Below are 16,293 nucleotides of genomic sequence, written 5' to 3'. Positions count from 1 at the left end.
GAGTGTGGGGCCATTCGTGTTCTTGTCTGCTCACCCATATTGAAGTTGCTCGACTCAATACTATTTATGTGCAGGTCAAATCCTGAAGCAGGACGCATTATATCTTTGTACAGTGTGAAGTGCCTGGGAACTCCATACACTCCAGTTATTAGGTTAAAAACAACTACCAGACAGAAGCAAACATAGGGAAGGTGCTCTGGACCACCCATAAATCCCGATTGTGGTGAGGCGATAAGAGACAGCTAACTGGCTACAGGCTTAGCCAGAAAATAGAAACGCCTACAACATCTGTTCACTTCACAGTCTGAAATACCTTAATCAAAAAACATTGGCCATGGTACAAATATTTATAGTTAACTCGTGACTTCCCTGAAAGAGATGATGGTACGAAAGGTGTCAGGCAGGGGGGTACCGCAGGCCTCGGCTGCCCCTGCAGTGCAGGGAGCCCCAACCCTTCGGGGGGGGGGGGCATTCAGCCCAAGACCAATGAATATATGAGAGAGATGGGAGACTTATTCTGTTAGAGGTTCCATCATTTAGTGAGTGTTACGCCTCTGAGGCAGGGTCAGATTACTGGTACACTAACAGGAGGGTAGCTCCTTCTGAGACATTTTAGCAGAGTTTTTATAATCTTTGCAGCAGAGCACACAGCCTGTACGCAAACTTACCTTTATTATTTGACTTGGTAGTCTCCTATAATATTTTAATGTGTAAAAGAGTTTTTTCTTTTAATTCATTCATCTGTTAAAGATGCTGCGCTGAGAAGGGCTGTACATACCCCAACCACAATTAACAACCGTATTCTTTGCACTGCTGCCTAGCTGCCCAAATAAATGTCACATTTGAAGCCCTTCACTCAAGACTGACCTTCAGGCCAACGGCATGTTACAATCTGTTGATTGCAGCTTCAGGCGCTAGCATGGACTAAAAATCCCACGATGCAGCATGCTCTTATTTAAACTGTTACGCCTGGCAGAAAGAGCCCCAAATGGGGACACTTGTCTTATCTATAGTATTTTCAGTCAGATCGCATATTACCAAAAAATTGCATACGACTGCTGAAATTAAAAGCATCCTTTTTTAAATAAAAATATTGGTCTTATTTTGCAGCATCACATCACCCTCTTACCGACAATGCCAAATCAATGGCGCTTTGATTCAGCATTTAGGGGGTAAGTAATTTACATCACACAAGCATCCCCGAAAGTGGACGTGTATGACTATCGACTGACTACCTAAAGTTAACGCATGGATTTCTGCAGGAGGGGAGGGGGGTACGGAAAAATCCTCTCTTTCAAAGGGACACACTGAATCACACTTAGGAATTCTTATGGATTTTTATTTCATGCATGTTGAGCAATGGTCTTTGAAGGGCAATTTAATGCAACAATGACCCATCCTAAGTATAGCATGAATGAATCAACATATAGCACTAGAAGTGCTTTAAATATAGAACATCTGATACCTTTCTTACTTAATCCCCAAAAACAAGTTTGCTTAATTTTTTCTTTAATTTTGGGAGACTTTCATGTTGCAGTAGGGAGGGCATTTCTCGCCAGATTTTTTGATTGTCTGGTGTGTAAAACAAATGTGGTGTTCTGACAAGGATTATGAGATTGTGGGTGGTGGACTGCTTATAACACAATCTAGAATGGCAGACACACTAAAGGACAAATTACTTACCTTCGGTAACGCCTTACCTGGTAGAGACAATCTAGCCGCAGATTCCTTACCTGTGAATTTCCAGGCATCAGGCTGGATCCGGCAAATTTTTAATAGCAGTACCCCTGGGCGCAGAAAGGTGGAGTTGGTTGACTCCGCGTAACGTCGTAGGCGCCAGGTTCGTCGTTGTGCCGTGCAAGTAGTCTATATAAGCACCTCTCCGGTTCGCTGACGTTAGTACTTTTCACAACCTTCCAAGCTAGAAGCGCGGAGCCATGAAGTGACTGACTATGGTGTGTTAAAAACAACTAGGGGCCGGAAGGGAAACAAATCTGACACTAAAAACGAATCAGCAGTGCCCGGAAGATGGGTGGGTCTGTGGCTAGATCATGTCTGTACCAGATAAGGCGTTACCGAAGGTAAGTAACTTGTCCATCTGGTACAGACATCTAGGAGCAGATACCTTACCTGTGAACAGATAACCAACCAATACCATGCCCAGAAGAGGGACTGCAGAAAAGCTTTAAACCAAAAAGTTCTCCAGGACAGAACGGCCAAAAAGGCATCCCTGCGGATCAGATTGTCCAGGCAGTAATGCTTGGCAAAGGGAGCAGGGATGCCTACGTGGCCGCTTGGCAGATGTCAAGTACCAGAACACCACACTGAAGAGGGGTGGTGGCTACCTTAGCCCTGGTTGAATGCGCTCTAAGGCCATCAGGAGTCTTTTTCTTTGCCAAAGCATAACATTTTTATGCAAAGGATGACCCAACGTGAAATGGTCCTCTTCTGCAAAGCAAGTCCCTTCTTTGCTCCACTGTACCCTACGAAGAGTTGGTCACCTGAAACTCTTTAGTGCGATCAAGGTAGAACACTGCTCTTTTTGAGTCCATATGTTGGAGACGCTCTTCTTCCTTAGAAAGGTGCGGAGGAGCATAAAACGTGGGCAAGGTGACAGATTGCCTAGATGGAAAGGCATCACCAGCTTAGGCAAAAAAGAAGGCCTAGTGCAGAGCACTACTTTGTCTGGGAAGACTGTCAGGGTAAGGAGGCTGAGATGACAGAGCATGCCGTTCGCTCACCCCCCTGGCAGAAGTTATTGGCACTAAAAAGACTGTTTTGATAATAAGTAGCCGGAGGGGACAATTGTGAAGTGGTTCAAAGGGTGCACACATCAAGAGGGTGAGGACCAAGTTAAGGTATCACAGGGGCATAATAAAGGGGGAAGGGGGAAACAAATCAGTAAACCCCTTAAGGAGTCTCTGTACAAGAGTCTATTTAAAAACTATGGTTGATCTGGCAACCGAAAAAGAGCAGACTGGGCTGAAAGGTAACCCTTTTAAATGCCCAGAGCAGAGCCCTGCAGGGCCAAGGAAAGAATAAAAAGAAGAATGTGGGAAAGGGAGGTAGACAAGAGATCAACAGACTGGTCTGTACAATATTTACAAAATCTCTGCCATCAGCAGGCGTACACTTTGAGGAGGGACACCTGGCTGCCAGAATAACCTCACAGACTTCGGGAGGAAGGTCAAAAGCTGTCGACTGTCACCTCTCAATTTCCATGCAAAGAGACGGAGGGTGTACAGGTTGGGGTGGAGGAGCCTCTCCCTTGCTGCTGTGACAGAAGATCCTCCCGAAGAGGCAGCCTGATTGGAGGTTTTATTCTCATCTGCAAAAGCTCGGGATACCAAACTCTCCGTGCCCAGTCCTGAGTCACAAGACTGACTTGGGCCCGGTCGCTGCGGATCAATTTGAGCACTCTTTACAGGAGTGGTATGGGCAGAAAGGTGTACAGGAGGCCTGTGCTCCAATCGAGATGAAAAGCGTAGCCGAGCAAGAGCTGCCCTAGAAATTTCAGATGCACAAAACTGCTGACATTGTGCGTTCTCTACGGAAGCGAACATATCCAACCAAAGCCTACAGACTGTTGAAAGCAAACACGCGCCACTTACGGATAGAGACGCCACTCGTGATCCAATAGGCACCAATGGTGGAGTTTGTCGCTCTGGCGTAAAGGGAACCAGCCAGATGCTGAACCACAAGGGACATGCCCTGTTGTTCCAGCCAAGTCCAGAGTCGCAGGGCCTCTTGACAGAGCACCCAAAACCTCGCCCGCCCTGTTTGTTGCAGTATCACATGGTGGAAGTGTTGACTGTGAACACTTCAACTAACCACCCCTTGAAGGAGGTTAAAAAGTCTCAGTGCCAGTCGGATGGCACAAGCTCCAACAGTTTGATGTGGAACCCGGCTTTTGCCAGAGACCAGAGTCCTCTGATCTCCACCTCTCCCAGATGACCACCCCATCCCAGAAAGCTATGCGTCCATCTTATGAGATAGGGGAAAACTGGAACCCCTGATGTCTGCAAATGGGCTGTGACCACTGCCATCGCCTGGGAGCACGATAAATTGAAAGTGCTCGTGTCCCACCGTAAACCGCAAGTAGCGTCGATGGGCAGGCAGGACAGGAATGTGGAAATGGACTTCCTGCAAGACCAAAGCTAAACATCCAGTCACCCGGGTCCGGGGCAGACAGGATCTGAGCAAGAGTGAGCATCTTGAACGTTTCGTTTTTGAGGAAGTAGTTGAAGGCTCTGAGGTTTAGGATAGGACGAAGGCCTCCATCCTTCTTTGGAAACAAAAAATAGCGGGAATTGCAACCACAGCTTATTTCTGGCCCGGGAACCCTCTCTATAGCTCCCTTGCCCGAGAGAGCTTTGACTTCCTCGCGAAGTAAGGCAAGGTGATCCTCCGTCAGCCGATCGTAATTTGGAGACACGGAAGGAGGGGTAGTCTTAAAGTGGAGGGATTAGCCCTTTCGGACAATTTGCAATACCAACATGTCCAAGGTGATATTGTGCCAGTGGTGGAGGTGATGGCATATCCTGCCACCCACTAGACGCCCATGATTTGGGAGGATTAGACTAGGAAGGTTTGCAGGTGGAGGGGGAAGCGAGGAGGGGTTGTCTGACCTGACTTCCGCCTCCCGACCCACAGTGTCTGGGTGAATCGTGTCCACAGCTGCACAAATTTTATGGGACTAGCACATTTCTCTGGCTGGGGTAGGGCTGGCATGGTTGGAAGCCCTTCCGTAGCCATGAAAGGCAGACGCAGGCCAGGATGACATCAAGAGGGCCAAGGAGTTGGCTGTAGCTCACGAGTCCTTAAGTCGCTCTGGCACAGAGTCTGCCCTGTCTCCGAAGAGATGAGAGCCATCAGAGGGTAGGTCTATAAGATTGGCTTGGAAATCCCCTGATAAGCCAGACGTTCTCAACCAGGCGTGACACCCAACGGCCTCCGTCGAGGAAATCGCTCTGCCCAGTGAGTCTGTTGTATCCAGGACACAGCGTATGGCAAACTTTGCTGCATCTCACTCATGTACGCAGTCGCTTGTGAGAGGACAGCCTGGGACTTGTGGCAGCACCCATGCAACAGTTTCCTAAAGCGAATGGGAATAACGGCCCAAGAGGCATGCAGTGTTTGCCGACTGCAATGCTAGGCTGCTGGAAGAGACGATTTTCTTACCAAATCAAGTCAGCCTTTTGGATTCCCTATCCGGAAGTGCAGAAGGGAACACGCCACAAAGTACAGGCTTTGTCCATCAAGCCCTCTGGGGTGGAGTGGTTAGAGAGGAAAGCTGGGTCGCCCTGTGCAGGGCAGTGGTGGCGGGTGATAGTTCTGTTCACAGGAGCCCCTGTGCTGGGTTTGGACAAGGCACCCAATAAAACGTCGGTCAAGATCTCATTAAATGGCAGCAAGGGTTCAGAGGTGGAGACACCAGGTTGCAGGACCTCCATCAAGACATTAGTCTTGACCGCCACTGTTGGAAGCTGCAGGTTCAAGACATATACGCACCACCATTGCAAATGAAGCCACCTCCTCCCTAGCCAGGTTAGGGGGAGACAGGATGCCAGGCTCTGGGGAGGTGTCCAAGCCGCTGGCATCACCCAGATCCTCGCACCAGTCCATTTAATCATTGTAGAGGGAAGGGTGCCAGGGAAGGTCAAAGAGGTACGTCTGGCGCTGGTCCAGATCCAGGAACTGAACCAAGAGGAGCCTGTGGTGTCTCTTTCCATTAATCCTGCAGGGCCTGAAGGCACGCCGGCACGGTCAGGCCGCCCAAATACGGTGCACATGGAGTCATAAAATATCTTCAACTGGGTGGGGGGGTCGCTCCTTGACCCCGGAAAGGGAGGGGAAACTCAGAGCCAACTCAAGCACCTGCTCCGTGGAGCAGGCCCTCGAACACAGACTCCTCCATCTTGTAAGGTGACAGAAGGGGCGAAGTCGAAGCATGCATCGACTTCTTGCGCTTTTTATGGTGCTTCTTAACTGACCTAGATTACTTCGATTGGGAGGAAGAAGACTTTGAACCTCCGGAGCGGTGCTCCGACATTCCTCTCGACTGGGAGCACAAGCAAGATTTCCGGGAAGATCGCCGTGGTGCTGGCCGCTGGCAGCTTAAGGGACCGCTCTCTTAAAGCTTTCGGTGTAATGGCACGGCAGTCGGAGCCAGACTTCGATTCGTGGTCGCGCTCCAGGCACCACAGACATACCAGGTAGGAGTCCGTGACCGACATCGCGCGTTGACAGGTAACGCATGGCAACGTTTTATTACACAAAAATGTTTAGATCAGCCGCTGTGCAACATGGCTAAAAATCACATTGACAAAGCCAATTAATCTCGTCTAGGCGAGACTAATTAGCTTTGCCAATGTTGGTTACTGCTGCCTTGCCGAGGTGTAGGTAGACGAGCAACTTTCACAGTAATTCAGTCCCAGTTAGGATCCAGCTGCGGAAGCTAATAGGAGAAACATAGGTGGGGGTGAGGAGAGACAGAGAGGGAGGGTGAGGAGAGAGACAGAGGTGGAGGGTGAGGAGTGAGACAGAGGAGGAAGGTGAGGAGAGAGACAGAGGAGGAGGGTGAGCAAGCGAGCAAGAGGTCAGAAAGCGCCATTCCAGGACAGAGACAAGGTGCACACAAAACACTCTGCTGCAATTCAGCGATAAACTGCCAGACTAATACAGCACGGCTGGCCGCGTAAATAGCTGCAGGGCAACGCAGACCCGACCAAATTAGGAAACAAGAATGGGAGAAGAACAATTGTTACTTACCTGTAAACAGGTGGTTCTCCAGTATTGGTGTCTTTCATAGATTCACATGCTTGAATATTCCCCGTCGTCGGAGTGGGAGTCCCACAGTAAATAATATAGCAATATATACAGCCATAATATATATATATATATACATAAGTAATCATATAAAACAGAGATATAAGTAAGTAATAACATCAAGAATGTCCCTATATGAAATTTCCATAGAGATACATGGAAAGAGAAAAAAGACATTCGTAGTCTATCTCTGTCATTATGTTAGTCCGAACTCCGGCCAATCAGGCGCCAGCTCCTCTCTAGAACCTTCTCCTCAGAGCTCCTCACCTCAGATTTTCGTAGCACCATAGTGACTCAGAGTGTATGAGGAGAAGAGAGCCTCTGAAAGGAGGAGGGAGGGTCGCATGTGAATCTATGAAAGACACCAATACTGGAGAACCACCTGTTTACAGGTAAGTAACAATTGTTCTTCTCCAGTATTGGGGTGTCTTTCATAGATTCACATGCTTGAATATAGAATAGCTAGCAGTAACAATATCATTGTTTCCATGATCACACAGCTTCGAAATTGTAATGACAATCAATCTTCTTATGCATATGACAGTACTGAATAACTGTAACAGTATAAATGCATCATTATGTCAATTATAAATGGAAACAATATGGAGGAGGGAAGGAAGAGGCTCATCTTATTTAAAAAGATTGCGAAGCACTGCCTGCCCAACTGCAGCATCCTCCTCGTTTAAAGTTGTCAAGCAATAGTGTCTTGTAAACGTGTGTCTGCTCGACCACGTAGCTGCTCTGCAGCTCTGATGCAAAGGCACTCCAGCAAATAAAGCAGTTGAGGAAGACATTGCTCTGGTGGAGTGAGCCCTCACTGGTGACTGCAATGGCTTGTTTGCCTTTTGATGGCAGAAGACGATGGCAGCTGAAACTTAACGTGCAATAGTTGGTTTCGTCACTGGACGACCTTTGTGAAAGCGTCCATAAACTATGAATAGTTGATCAATCCTTCGTAAAGCAGCCGTTCTGCTGATGTAGAATGTTAAACCTAGTTTCACATCCAGGGAATGTAATCTCTGCTCCGTAGGAGTTTGCGGATAGCAAAGAAAGTTCTTAAAATCACTGGTTCGTTAATATGACAGTCTGAAGGCACCTGCAGCAAGAAATTTGGATCTGTACGCACTACTACAGAATCTGGTTTGAACTGTAGGAAAAAGGTGGATTTATTGTAAATGCATGAATGTCACGGACGCGACGTGAAGACGTTAGCGCCCGAAGAAAAGCCACCTTCCATGTTAGATACTACAACTCGACCTTGTGAATCGGTTCGTACGGTGGTCTCATTAGTTGAGCCAATACGATGTTCAGATGCCACAATGGAGGAGATTTACAAAATAACCCCTAGACGAATTGATGGATAATCCTTGAAGAAACAAAAGGGAAGTTGAACCATCCTGACGGAAACGGAAAATTGCCGCCAGAAAAAACCCCTAAAGGTTGCATGAGAGAAACCCGGAGTTAGCTAAATGCAAGAAGAACGGTAAAAATTGTTCTGGTGTGGAGTGAAAACGGGTGCACCCCATTAGATGCACACCAGTGGGGAACACTTTTCCACTTTAATTTGTACGTTTTCACCGTAGAAGGAGCCCTCGCCTGAGCTAAAATGTCTCTACAGTCCTGTGGAGTATCCAAATGGGCAAATTCACAGTGCTCAGGTTCCAAGCTGATAAGCTCAGTGAGGAGGGATTCGGATGACCAATTTTCCCCTTGTCCATCGTGAGTAGATCTGCACGAGGCTGTAGAATGATTGGTTCGGATTGAGACAATAGGAGTAGTTCTGAGAACCATGCCTGCCGAGGCCAACGGGGGGCTATAGAAGTAGATGGCAAGGTTGCCTCCGCATCTACCACAGAAACTCGAGGTACGAGTGGGATTGGGGAAAGAAAAAACGTAGTCAAACAGATCGTACCAGTCCATCAAAAGGCATTGCCCAGAGATCTTTTGTGGGGAAGCCAGCTTGCGTAATCACGGCATTTCCGGTTCTCTAGTGTGGCAAAGAGATCCAGCTGTGGGCGACCCCATCGTTGAAATATCCTCTCTAGAGTTGGTTGATGCAACTCCCATTCATGGGTCGATGAGGAGGACCCGCTCAGGGAATCCGCCAGGATATTGGATACCCCCGGTCGATTAACTGCTGCATATCGTGATGCGATGGTTGATAGACCAATCCCAAATCGACTGAGCTAGTCGAGACAGTTTCGGAGATTTTATCCTGCCCAGCTTGTTTATATAGTGCATGCAGGTTGTATAGTCTGTCTGTATCAGGACTGATTCTCCTTGGATTAAAGGATGAAAAGCTTTGAGAGCCAGCAATATATAGCCATGAGATCCAACCTGTAGAAGTGCCAGGTTTTTTTTTTTTTTTTTTTTTTTTGACATATTGACCATTTTCCTTTTATTGATAAAAACCTCCAAATGAGCACCCCATCCTTCCAGAGAGGCGTCTGTTATTGTCATGTCTGGTACCATTGTCAGAAGAGAAATGCCTTCCGTTAGATTTAACAGTTGCGTCCACCACCTTTGCGCCAACTTCATCCGATCTGTGACGTTTACAACATCGTTCAAAGAACCTGTAACCTGGCGTTCTTGGACATCCAGTACTCCTTGGATGGGGCGTGTCTGTAATCTGTAATGAGGGATCAATGCAATGCATGATGACGCCATTTTCAGAAAGGACTTCAATATTCTTACAGAAACGGGTCTTTTTGATCTGATAAGGGTTACCAGTCGGAGAATTTTTTGAAGACGGTCTTGGGAGAGAAGTGCCCTTGCTGACACTGTGTCTAAAGTTGCTCCCAGAAAATCCGTGCGATGAGAAGGCAGTAGATGGGACTTTGTGGTATTTATGGAGAGCCCTAAGGCGCGAAACCACCTCCTGTCAAAGATGTGTGTGTTGTAGAAGTTGAACTTTCGATTGTGATTTTAGGAGATAGTCGTCCAGAAATGGAAAGATCTGAACACCCTGGAACGTAGGACGCTACCACAGGGGCTAGCACCCTTGTAAACCCTCGAGGGGCCGAGCGCAGTCCGAATGGTAAACTTTGAACTGGAAAATCCCCTCGACCCACTCGAAAACGAAGAAATTTCCGATGTTGTCGTAGTATGGAGATATGTAAATATGCATCTTGGAGGTTGATTGTTTCCATGAAATCTCCTTGTGAAAATAATCGCAAGATCTCTACATGCGTTCGCCTACGAAAAGAATGTTTCTTTAGATACCTGCTGAGAGCCCTCAGATCTAGAATGGGCTTCCATTCCCCCTTCCTTTTGGTGCTAAGGAAGAATCGGGAATAAATCCTTTCCCTCTTTTGAAATCTTGGTACTACTCCTATGGCTCCCTTGTGTTATAGAAATTGAACTTGTTGTAACAGTTCTTTGATATGAGCCGGTGGCAGTCCGGTAGGTGGTGTGGGTGGAGGGAATTCGATGAACTCCAAAGTGTGACCTCTTGCTATAATTTCCAAAACCCAACGGTTCCTTGTATGGAGGACCATTGAAAATAGTACCGATAGATTCGATCTCCAATTTTCTGGGACTGATGGAAGTCATGTCTCTTAGGAGTGTAACCCTTGTAAGAGGATTTTCCTCTGTAAGTCTTGGAAGACTGCTGTCGAGAAGTTTGCTGTTGGTTAGAGGAATATCGGTTTGAACCCTGGTTATAAGGTCGATATTGATTGATTCCTCTTCGAAAATAGAGGTGCCGCGTCCGCGTGCACCCTGAAAGGGTTGTTATCAAAATTGCAATGTGCCCAGAGAGCGAGCAGTATCTGTATCTTTCTTTATCGATTGGAGAGCTTCATCCACCTGATCTCCGAATAAAACCTCTTCTTCGTCATATGCCATGGTCTTTGACGGTTCCGGCAGTTGCTCAACTAGTGTTGACATATCCGCCCATACTTGACGGTCCTAACGACCCAGGATGGCCAAAGCATTAGCCGCTCTCACCATGGTGGAAGCCATCGAAGAGAATTTTCACCCTATGGCATCCAAACGACGTCCATCACGATCAGGTGGTGCAGTGATCGTAGATGCAGGGTTTCTAGCCCGGCGTTGCTCTGCCTGTGTGACTACAGAATCTGGCTTCGCTTGACCAGTGAGGCACGCTGGTGCTCCTAATGGTGATTTGTACCTTTTTCTCCAATCAAGGCACCCGTGCTGGAAGACTATGAGGCCTCCATAATCTTTTTGCCTTCCTCCCCAATAAATTCGATTATAGGGATTGTATGTGTTTGTTTAACAGGCTGATCTTTGAAATCGTACAGGAAATAATCCTTCGTTAATTTGAACGTTAGTGCTGTCCTATCCCTTAACTGGTGGAACTTGCATATCAACAGGTGGTGAGTCACCAGGTAGCACCGGAGAGGGAGATGGTGTTTGGGCATGATAGTTATCCCACTCCGCCATACCATCATCATCATCATCAGCATCGCCACCATCATCGAGAATCTCACCATCCTCCCTGTCCTGAGGAATTTCTTCTTCTTCTTCAGTATCATGAGGAGGTACTGTCCGAGTTGAAGAATGTCTCAGCGGTACTGTAGGTATTACCACAGAAAGTATTGGAGCCGGTACCGGTTCCGATATAGTTGTTGGCACCACTGGAGTAAGCGGAACCACAGACACTTGTGGTGATAAAGGAAAAACCGCCGATTATAGTTGTCACAACCGATTCAGCTAAACCTTCTTCTGAATCTTGATCTGAGTCAGTGGTAAAACAATGGTTAAGGAAGGCGGGAATCCTCCACCGATATAACTTCACCCGACCTTTCTTGTCAAGTACTCGGTGGTAATGGTAATAAAGGAACAGCAGCAAAGGACGAAGTAGTCGCTGTATATGTCGAAGAGATTTGGATTTTTAATGACCTCTGTGCAGAAGTCGTCTTTTTTAAACCCTTATTTTTACCGATGAGACTGCAGTCAACGGGCTCTGAGGCATAGAAGGCTATTGAAGAGATCTTTGTAGACGGAATCGTCTACGGAACCATCGTCGACGGAAACCACCATCGAAAGATTCATTGCCGATGGAACCATAGTCGACGGAACCATCGTAGACGGAATCACCGTAGACGGAACCACCGTAGACGGAACCACCGTAGACGGAACCACCGTAGACGGAACCACCGTAGACGGAACCACCGTAGACGGAATCACCGTAGACGGAATCACCGTAGACGGAATCACCGTAGACGGAATCACCGTAGACGGAATCACCGTAGACGGAATCACCGTCGACGGAATCACCGTCGACGGAATCACCGTCGACGGAATCACCGTCGACGGAATCATCGTCGACGGAGCCACCGTCGACGGAGCCACCGTCGACGGAATCATCGTCGACGGAGCCATCGTCGACGGAGCCATCGTCGACGGAGCCATCGTCGACGGAATCACCGTAGACGGAACCACCGTAGACGGAACCACCGTAGACGGAGCCATCGTCGACGGAACCACCGTCGACGGAGCCATCGTCGACGGAGCCATCGTCGACGGAGCCCTCGTAGACGGAGCCCTCGTAGACGGAGCCCTCGTAGACGGAGCCCTCGTAGACGGAGCCCTCGTAGACTGAGCCCTCGTAGACGGAGCCCTCGTAGACGGAGCCCTCGTAGACGGAGCCCTCGTAGACGGAGCCCTCGTAGACGGAGCCCTCGTAGACGGAGCCCTCGTAGACGGAGCCCTCGTAGACGGAGCCCTCGTAGACGGAGCCCTCGTAGACGGAGCCCTCGTAGACGGAGCCCTCGTAGACGGAGCCCTCGTAGACGGAGCCCTCGTAGACGGAGCCCTCGTAGACGGAGCCCTCGTAGACGGAGCCCTCGTAGACGGAGCCATCGTAGACGATGAAGCCATCTTTGAAAAAACTGGAAAGTTGAAAACCTCACTAGCCTGAGAACTATGTCTCGTGGGCGACACAGCAGTATTCAAAGAAGAAGAAGTGGCAGATGTCATAGTCAGAGACATTTTCTTCTTTTAAGGAAGGAGTAGGTAACTCCTGTACACTACTGCGTTTTGAGGCTGTGTGGGAACGGCCAGAAGTAAAGTTTTCTATCTCAGAAAATTACTTCATATTTATCCTTAAGTCTCTGGAGCCACAACAAGAGACGGCCTTCCCTGTCTTTCAGAGTTTTTGTAGAAAAAATTCTACAGAATTTATATTCACTCACTTCATGGTAGGGTAAAGACAGTAAATACACTTACTGTGTGGATCTTCTGAGAATAACGTAGCTTTCCACAAAAGAACAAGGTCTAAACAAAGACTTCTTACTTGAAGTCATCCTGAAGAGAAAAAACTGAGCAGAGCTCAGGGAGACTCCCTTTCACACGACGTGCGGTAGAAAATCTGAGGTGAGGAGCTCTGAGGAGAAGGTTCTAGAGAGGAGCTGGCGCCTGATTGGCCGGAGTTCGGACTAACATAATGACAGAGATAGACTACGAATGTCTTTTTTCTCTTTCCATGTATCTCTATGGAAATTTCATATAGGGACATTCTTGATGTTATTACTTACTTATATCTCTGTTTTATATGATTACTTATGTATATATATATATATTATGGCTGTATATATTGCTATATTATTTACCGTGGGACTCCCACTCCGACGACGGGGAATATTCAAGCATGTGAATCTATGAAAGACACCCCAATACTGGAGAATGGAGCATCCTCTCTCGAAGTACAACATCAATGAACACGACACCAGCCTAGAGACTCGAGCACAAGTACATAAGAATCACCCATCTAGAACAGCAAGCGCCTGGAAAAGCAAGAGCGCCTTTAATGGAATGGAAACATCTGCGAGAATCATTCCCAGTTCAGGCACAAACAAGAGCCTTATGTACACAGGCATCATCAGGCGAGCTCCCAAGTGCTCCGCTGCAGCATACGGCGGTGAAGGAGGTGCAAGCGCAGGAGCTACGATAAGCACCCACGGCCTTTTAAACAGGCTTGTTGCAAGAGCACAATTACTACAATCAACAACAAGCAAACGCGAAAGCACGCAGAGTGTAACATGACCCAGGAGGAATGCAGCTCCCACCCTGCGCGCTGCTGCTCGCTCCCAAGAGCAAAACGCCGTGGGAGTGAACCTTTAGAGAAGAGGTGGGACATACACCCGCCTTTGGCCATTTGCGTGTTTTCCTTATTGAAAGCCACATACAAAGGCCAATCGAATGTGTGGGAGTTGCCAGACCGACCACACGGAGAAGTTTCGGGGAAGTTTGGAGTGCTCACAAGAAACCTCCCATAGAGCTCGACCTAAAAAAGCGCTACAGGCAGAACGTGGCCCAACCACCATCTGAAAGGATTCGCTGTTCTCCTTTCGTGCGCTCTAATCTGGTGTTAAAATTGCATTAATTCAGTAACACTTTTGTCCAAATACCATTAGTGTGTGTTAAAATGAGAAAATAGTGAAATGCTATCCCCCACAGCACTCTGCTAAATAATGTGCCATGTATTGCCGCATAATTTGATGTCTCCCTCACTAAGATTTTGCTTTATCTATGATAACGTTAGAAGCCATATGTAGGTGCACAACAACTCACTTGCCTTTTGTTTCGCTAATGGCGTCCTGGGTTGGTGGGGCGTTATGATTGTTTCAGCGTTCGTTGTTTAGGAACTGTTTTAAATAAACGCCACTAAAATGAAGGACCTCCGGGTGTAAAAAAAAAATAGACTTAGAGTATTGAAGAGTTGTTTTCATATTTCCATATTATATTTGTTGGTTCTTTTCTGCGTTTTAAATTGTTGCTTTGGTTTTAGTTTCGTAATCACAAACAAAAACACCAATCTTCCCAAGAAAGCTCAGGCAAAACGGAAAGGAAGGTAGAAAAGTGGAAAACGGGGAAGGGAGGAGGAAATGGGAGAGCACTGCAATATTAGACTGAGCGAGAAATGTAAAAAAACAAGCATTTTCAATGCAATAAGTCTCGCTTTTGCTAGCGTTTAAGCGATTGGCATTGAAAATGACAATGCCTTTTATTTGCGTTTTAAACCAAACCCATATATAAAAGGTATTGTTATTTTTAATGCCAATAGCTCAAACTCTCGCAAATGTGATAGCACTTCAATGTTGGCCATGCCCATTTATTTAGACGCTGCTCACGGTATTCAGGTTACAGTGAGCAGCGTCTACACAAAGGGGCAAGGACAATATTAAAGTAAAAGCACATATGTGCGCTTTTACACAAAGTAAAAATACATTAATTAAGAAACGTGTGTGGCCGCTGATGTGGAAGTGGACCGAGCGAATTAATTAATCAAATAAATAAGCGCGGCCACTACTATGAAAGCGGCCGCCTGTAAAATATTTAATTAAATAAGTGTGGCCGCTAAACTGAAAGCGGACCGCGCCATAAATTAAATAAGTGCGGTCGCTATAGTCAACGCGGACCGTGTAGTAATTTAAATATAGTAGTAGGCATGCTGCTATGTAGTGTGTGTAATAGGGGAAGAGAAATAAGGAAAATAGTACTCACCAACTTATAAAGCAGAGCATGTAACACCAGTAAAAGGTCCAGACCTCATGGGCGGTAACAAATGGAGACAAGGCAGTAACAAGGAGGGACTAACAAGCCTCAATGAATCTGAAGCCAGCATTTACCAAGGACAATGACACCAGCCAATGAAAAGTATGGCCGGAGAGTGGGCGAGGCTCACACAGCATACTCTACTACTACATGCCTCGCAGAGCAAGCAGTGCATGTGCGCTGCCGCTAGGTTCGACCTCAAACCAACATCAAAATACTAAAATATTCCACTTTTTTGCTGAAACACCCTAAGGTAGAACTGCAATATATTTCTAAACTAGAGCAGATAAAAGTATTACCCACACCTCAGGCAAATTCTGAAAGACGTTTGCAACAAACCTAGCACCCATCAAAAGTTGGCTTCTTACTCACATACAATATTCATTTAAATTAGAAAGTTACTTTGCTTTTATCAGTGTTCTAAACAATGTCATACATTATCTGACAAACCTTTAGAAAGTAAACCAAAAAACAGGAAATGACCAATCATTGCAATTCTAAATATCCTTACCCGCTCGATGCTATGCTGGAGACGTAGCTTTCCCCGCACTGCCTCCTGCTGACGGAAGAGTTCCTTCAGTGGTTCACACAGTGAAGGGGGTGGGGCAATCTGCAAATGGAATATACACTTGGAATTACTATGACACTTATGTAAATTAACCTTCTCAAACATCAGTGACCTGCACATACCTTCAAGCATTTAATCACCCACTTTCCATCCAAATGATGTCAAAAGTGTTGACAAAACTGGCTCTGGGGTCCAGGGGGAATTCTGGGGTTATTGGGCTGTAATTGTGACAATCAAGTTTACCTCTGTTGTCCAGGGCACGTCTAACTATTGAATTAACACCAAAAACCAACTTTTTTTTAACATTTGATCCTCAACGAAGTAGAATAGATCAATTTAAGGTTTTCTAATAGGAGGTGGTGAGGTGCAGATGG

At 46.8% G+C, this 16,293-nt stretch overlaps 1 protein-coding gene across 3 annotated transcripts in view; it reads right to left on the bottom strand.

The window, feature by feature from the left end:
• Positions 1–16,293, bottom strand: part of ANKRD11 (ankyrin repeat domain 11) — a 1,275,279-nt gene that overhangs the window by 34,923 nt on the left and 1,224,063 nt on the right. For all 3 annotated transcript variants that reach the window (XM_085639477.1, XM_085639476.1, XM_085639475.1), the window contains one exon: positions 15,863–15,961. In XM_085639477.1, the coding sequence (XP_085495603.1) occupies positions 15,863–15,961 (99 nt within the window). The remainder of the gene's footprint in view (positions 1–15,862; positions 15,962–16,293) is intronic.

Source organism: Triturus cristatus, chromosome 12, assembly GCF_964204655.1.
Source record: "Triturus cristatus chromosome 12, aTriCri1.1, whole genome shotgun sequence".
NCBI lineage: Eukaryota > Metazoa > Chordata > Amphibia > Caudata > Salamandridae > Triturus > Triturus cristatus.
This window is presented reverse-complemented; position numbering and strand designations above follow the sequence as displayed.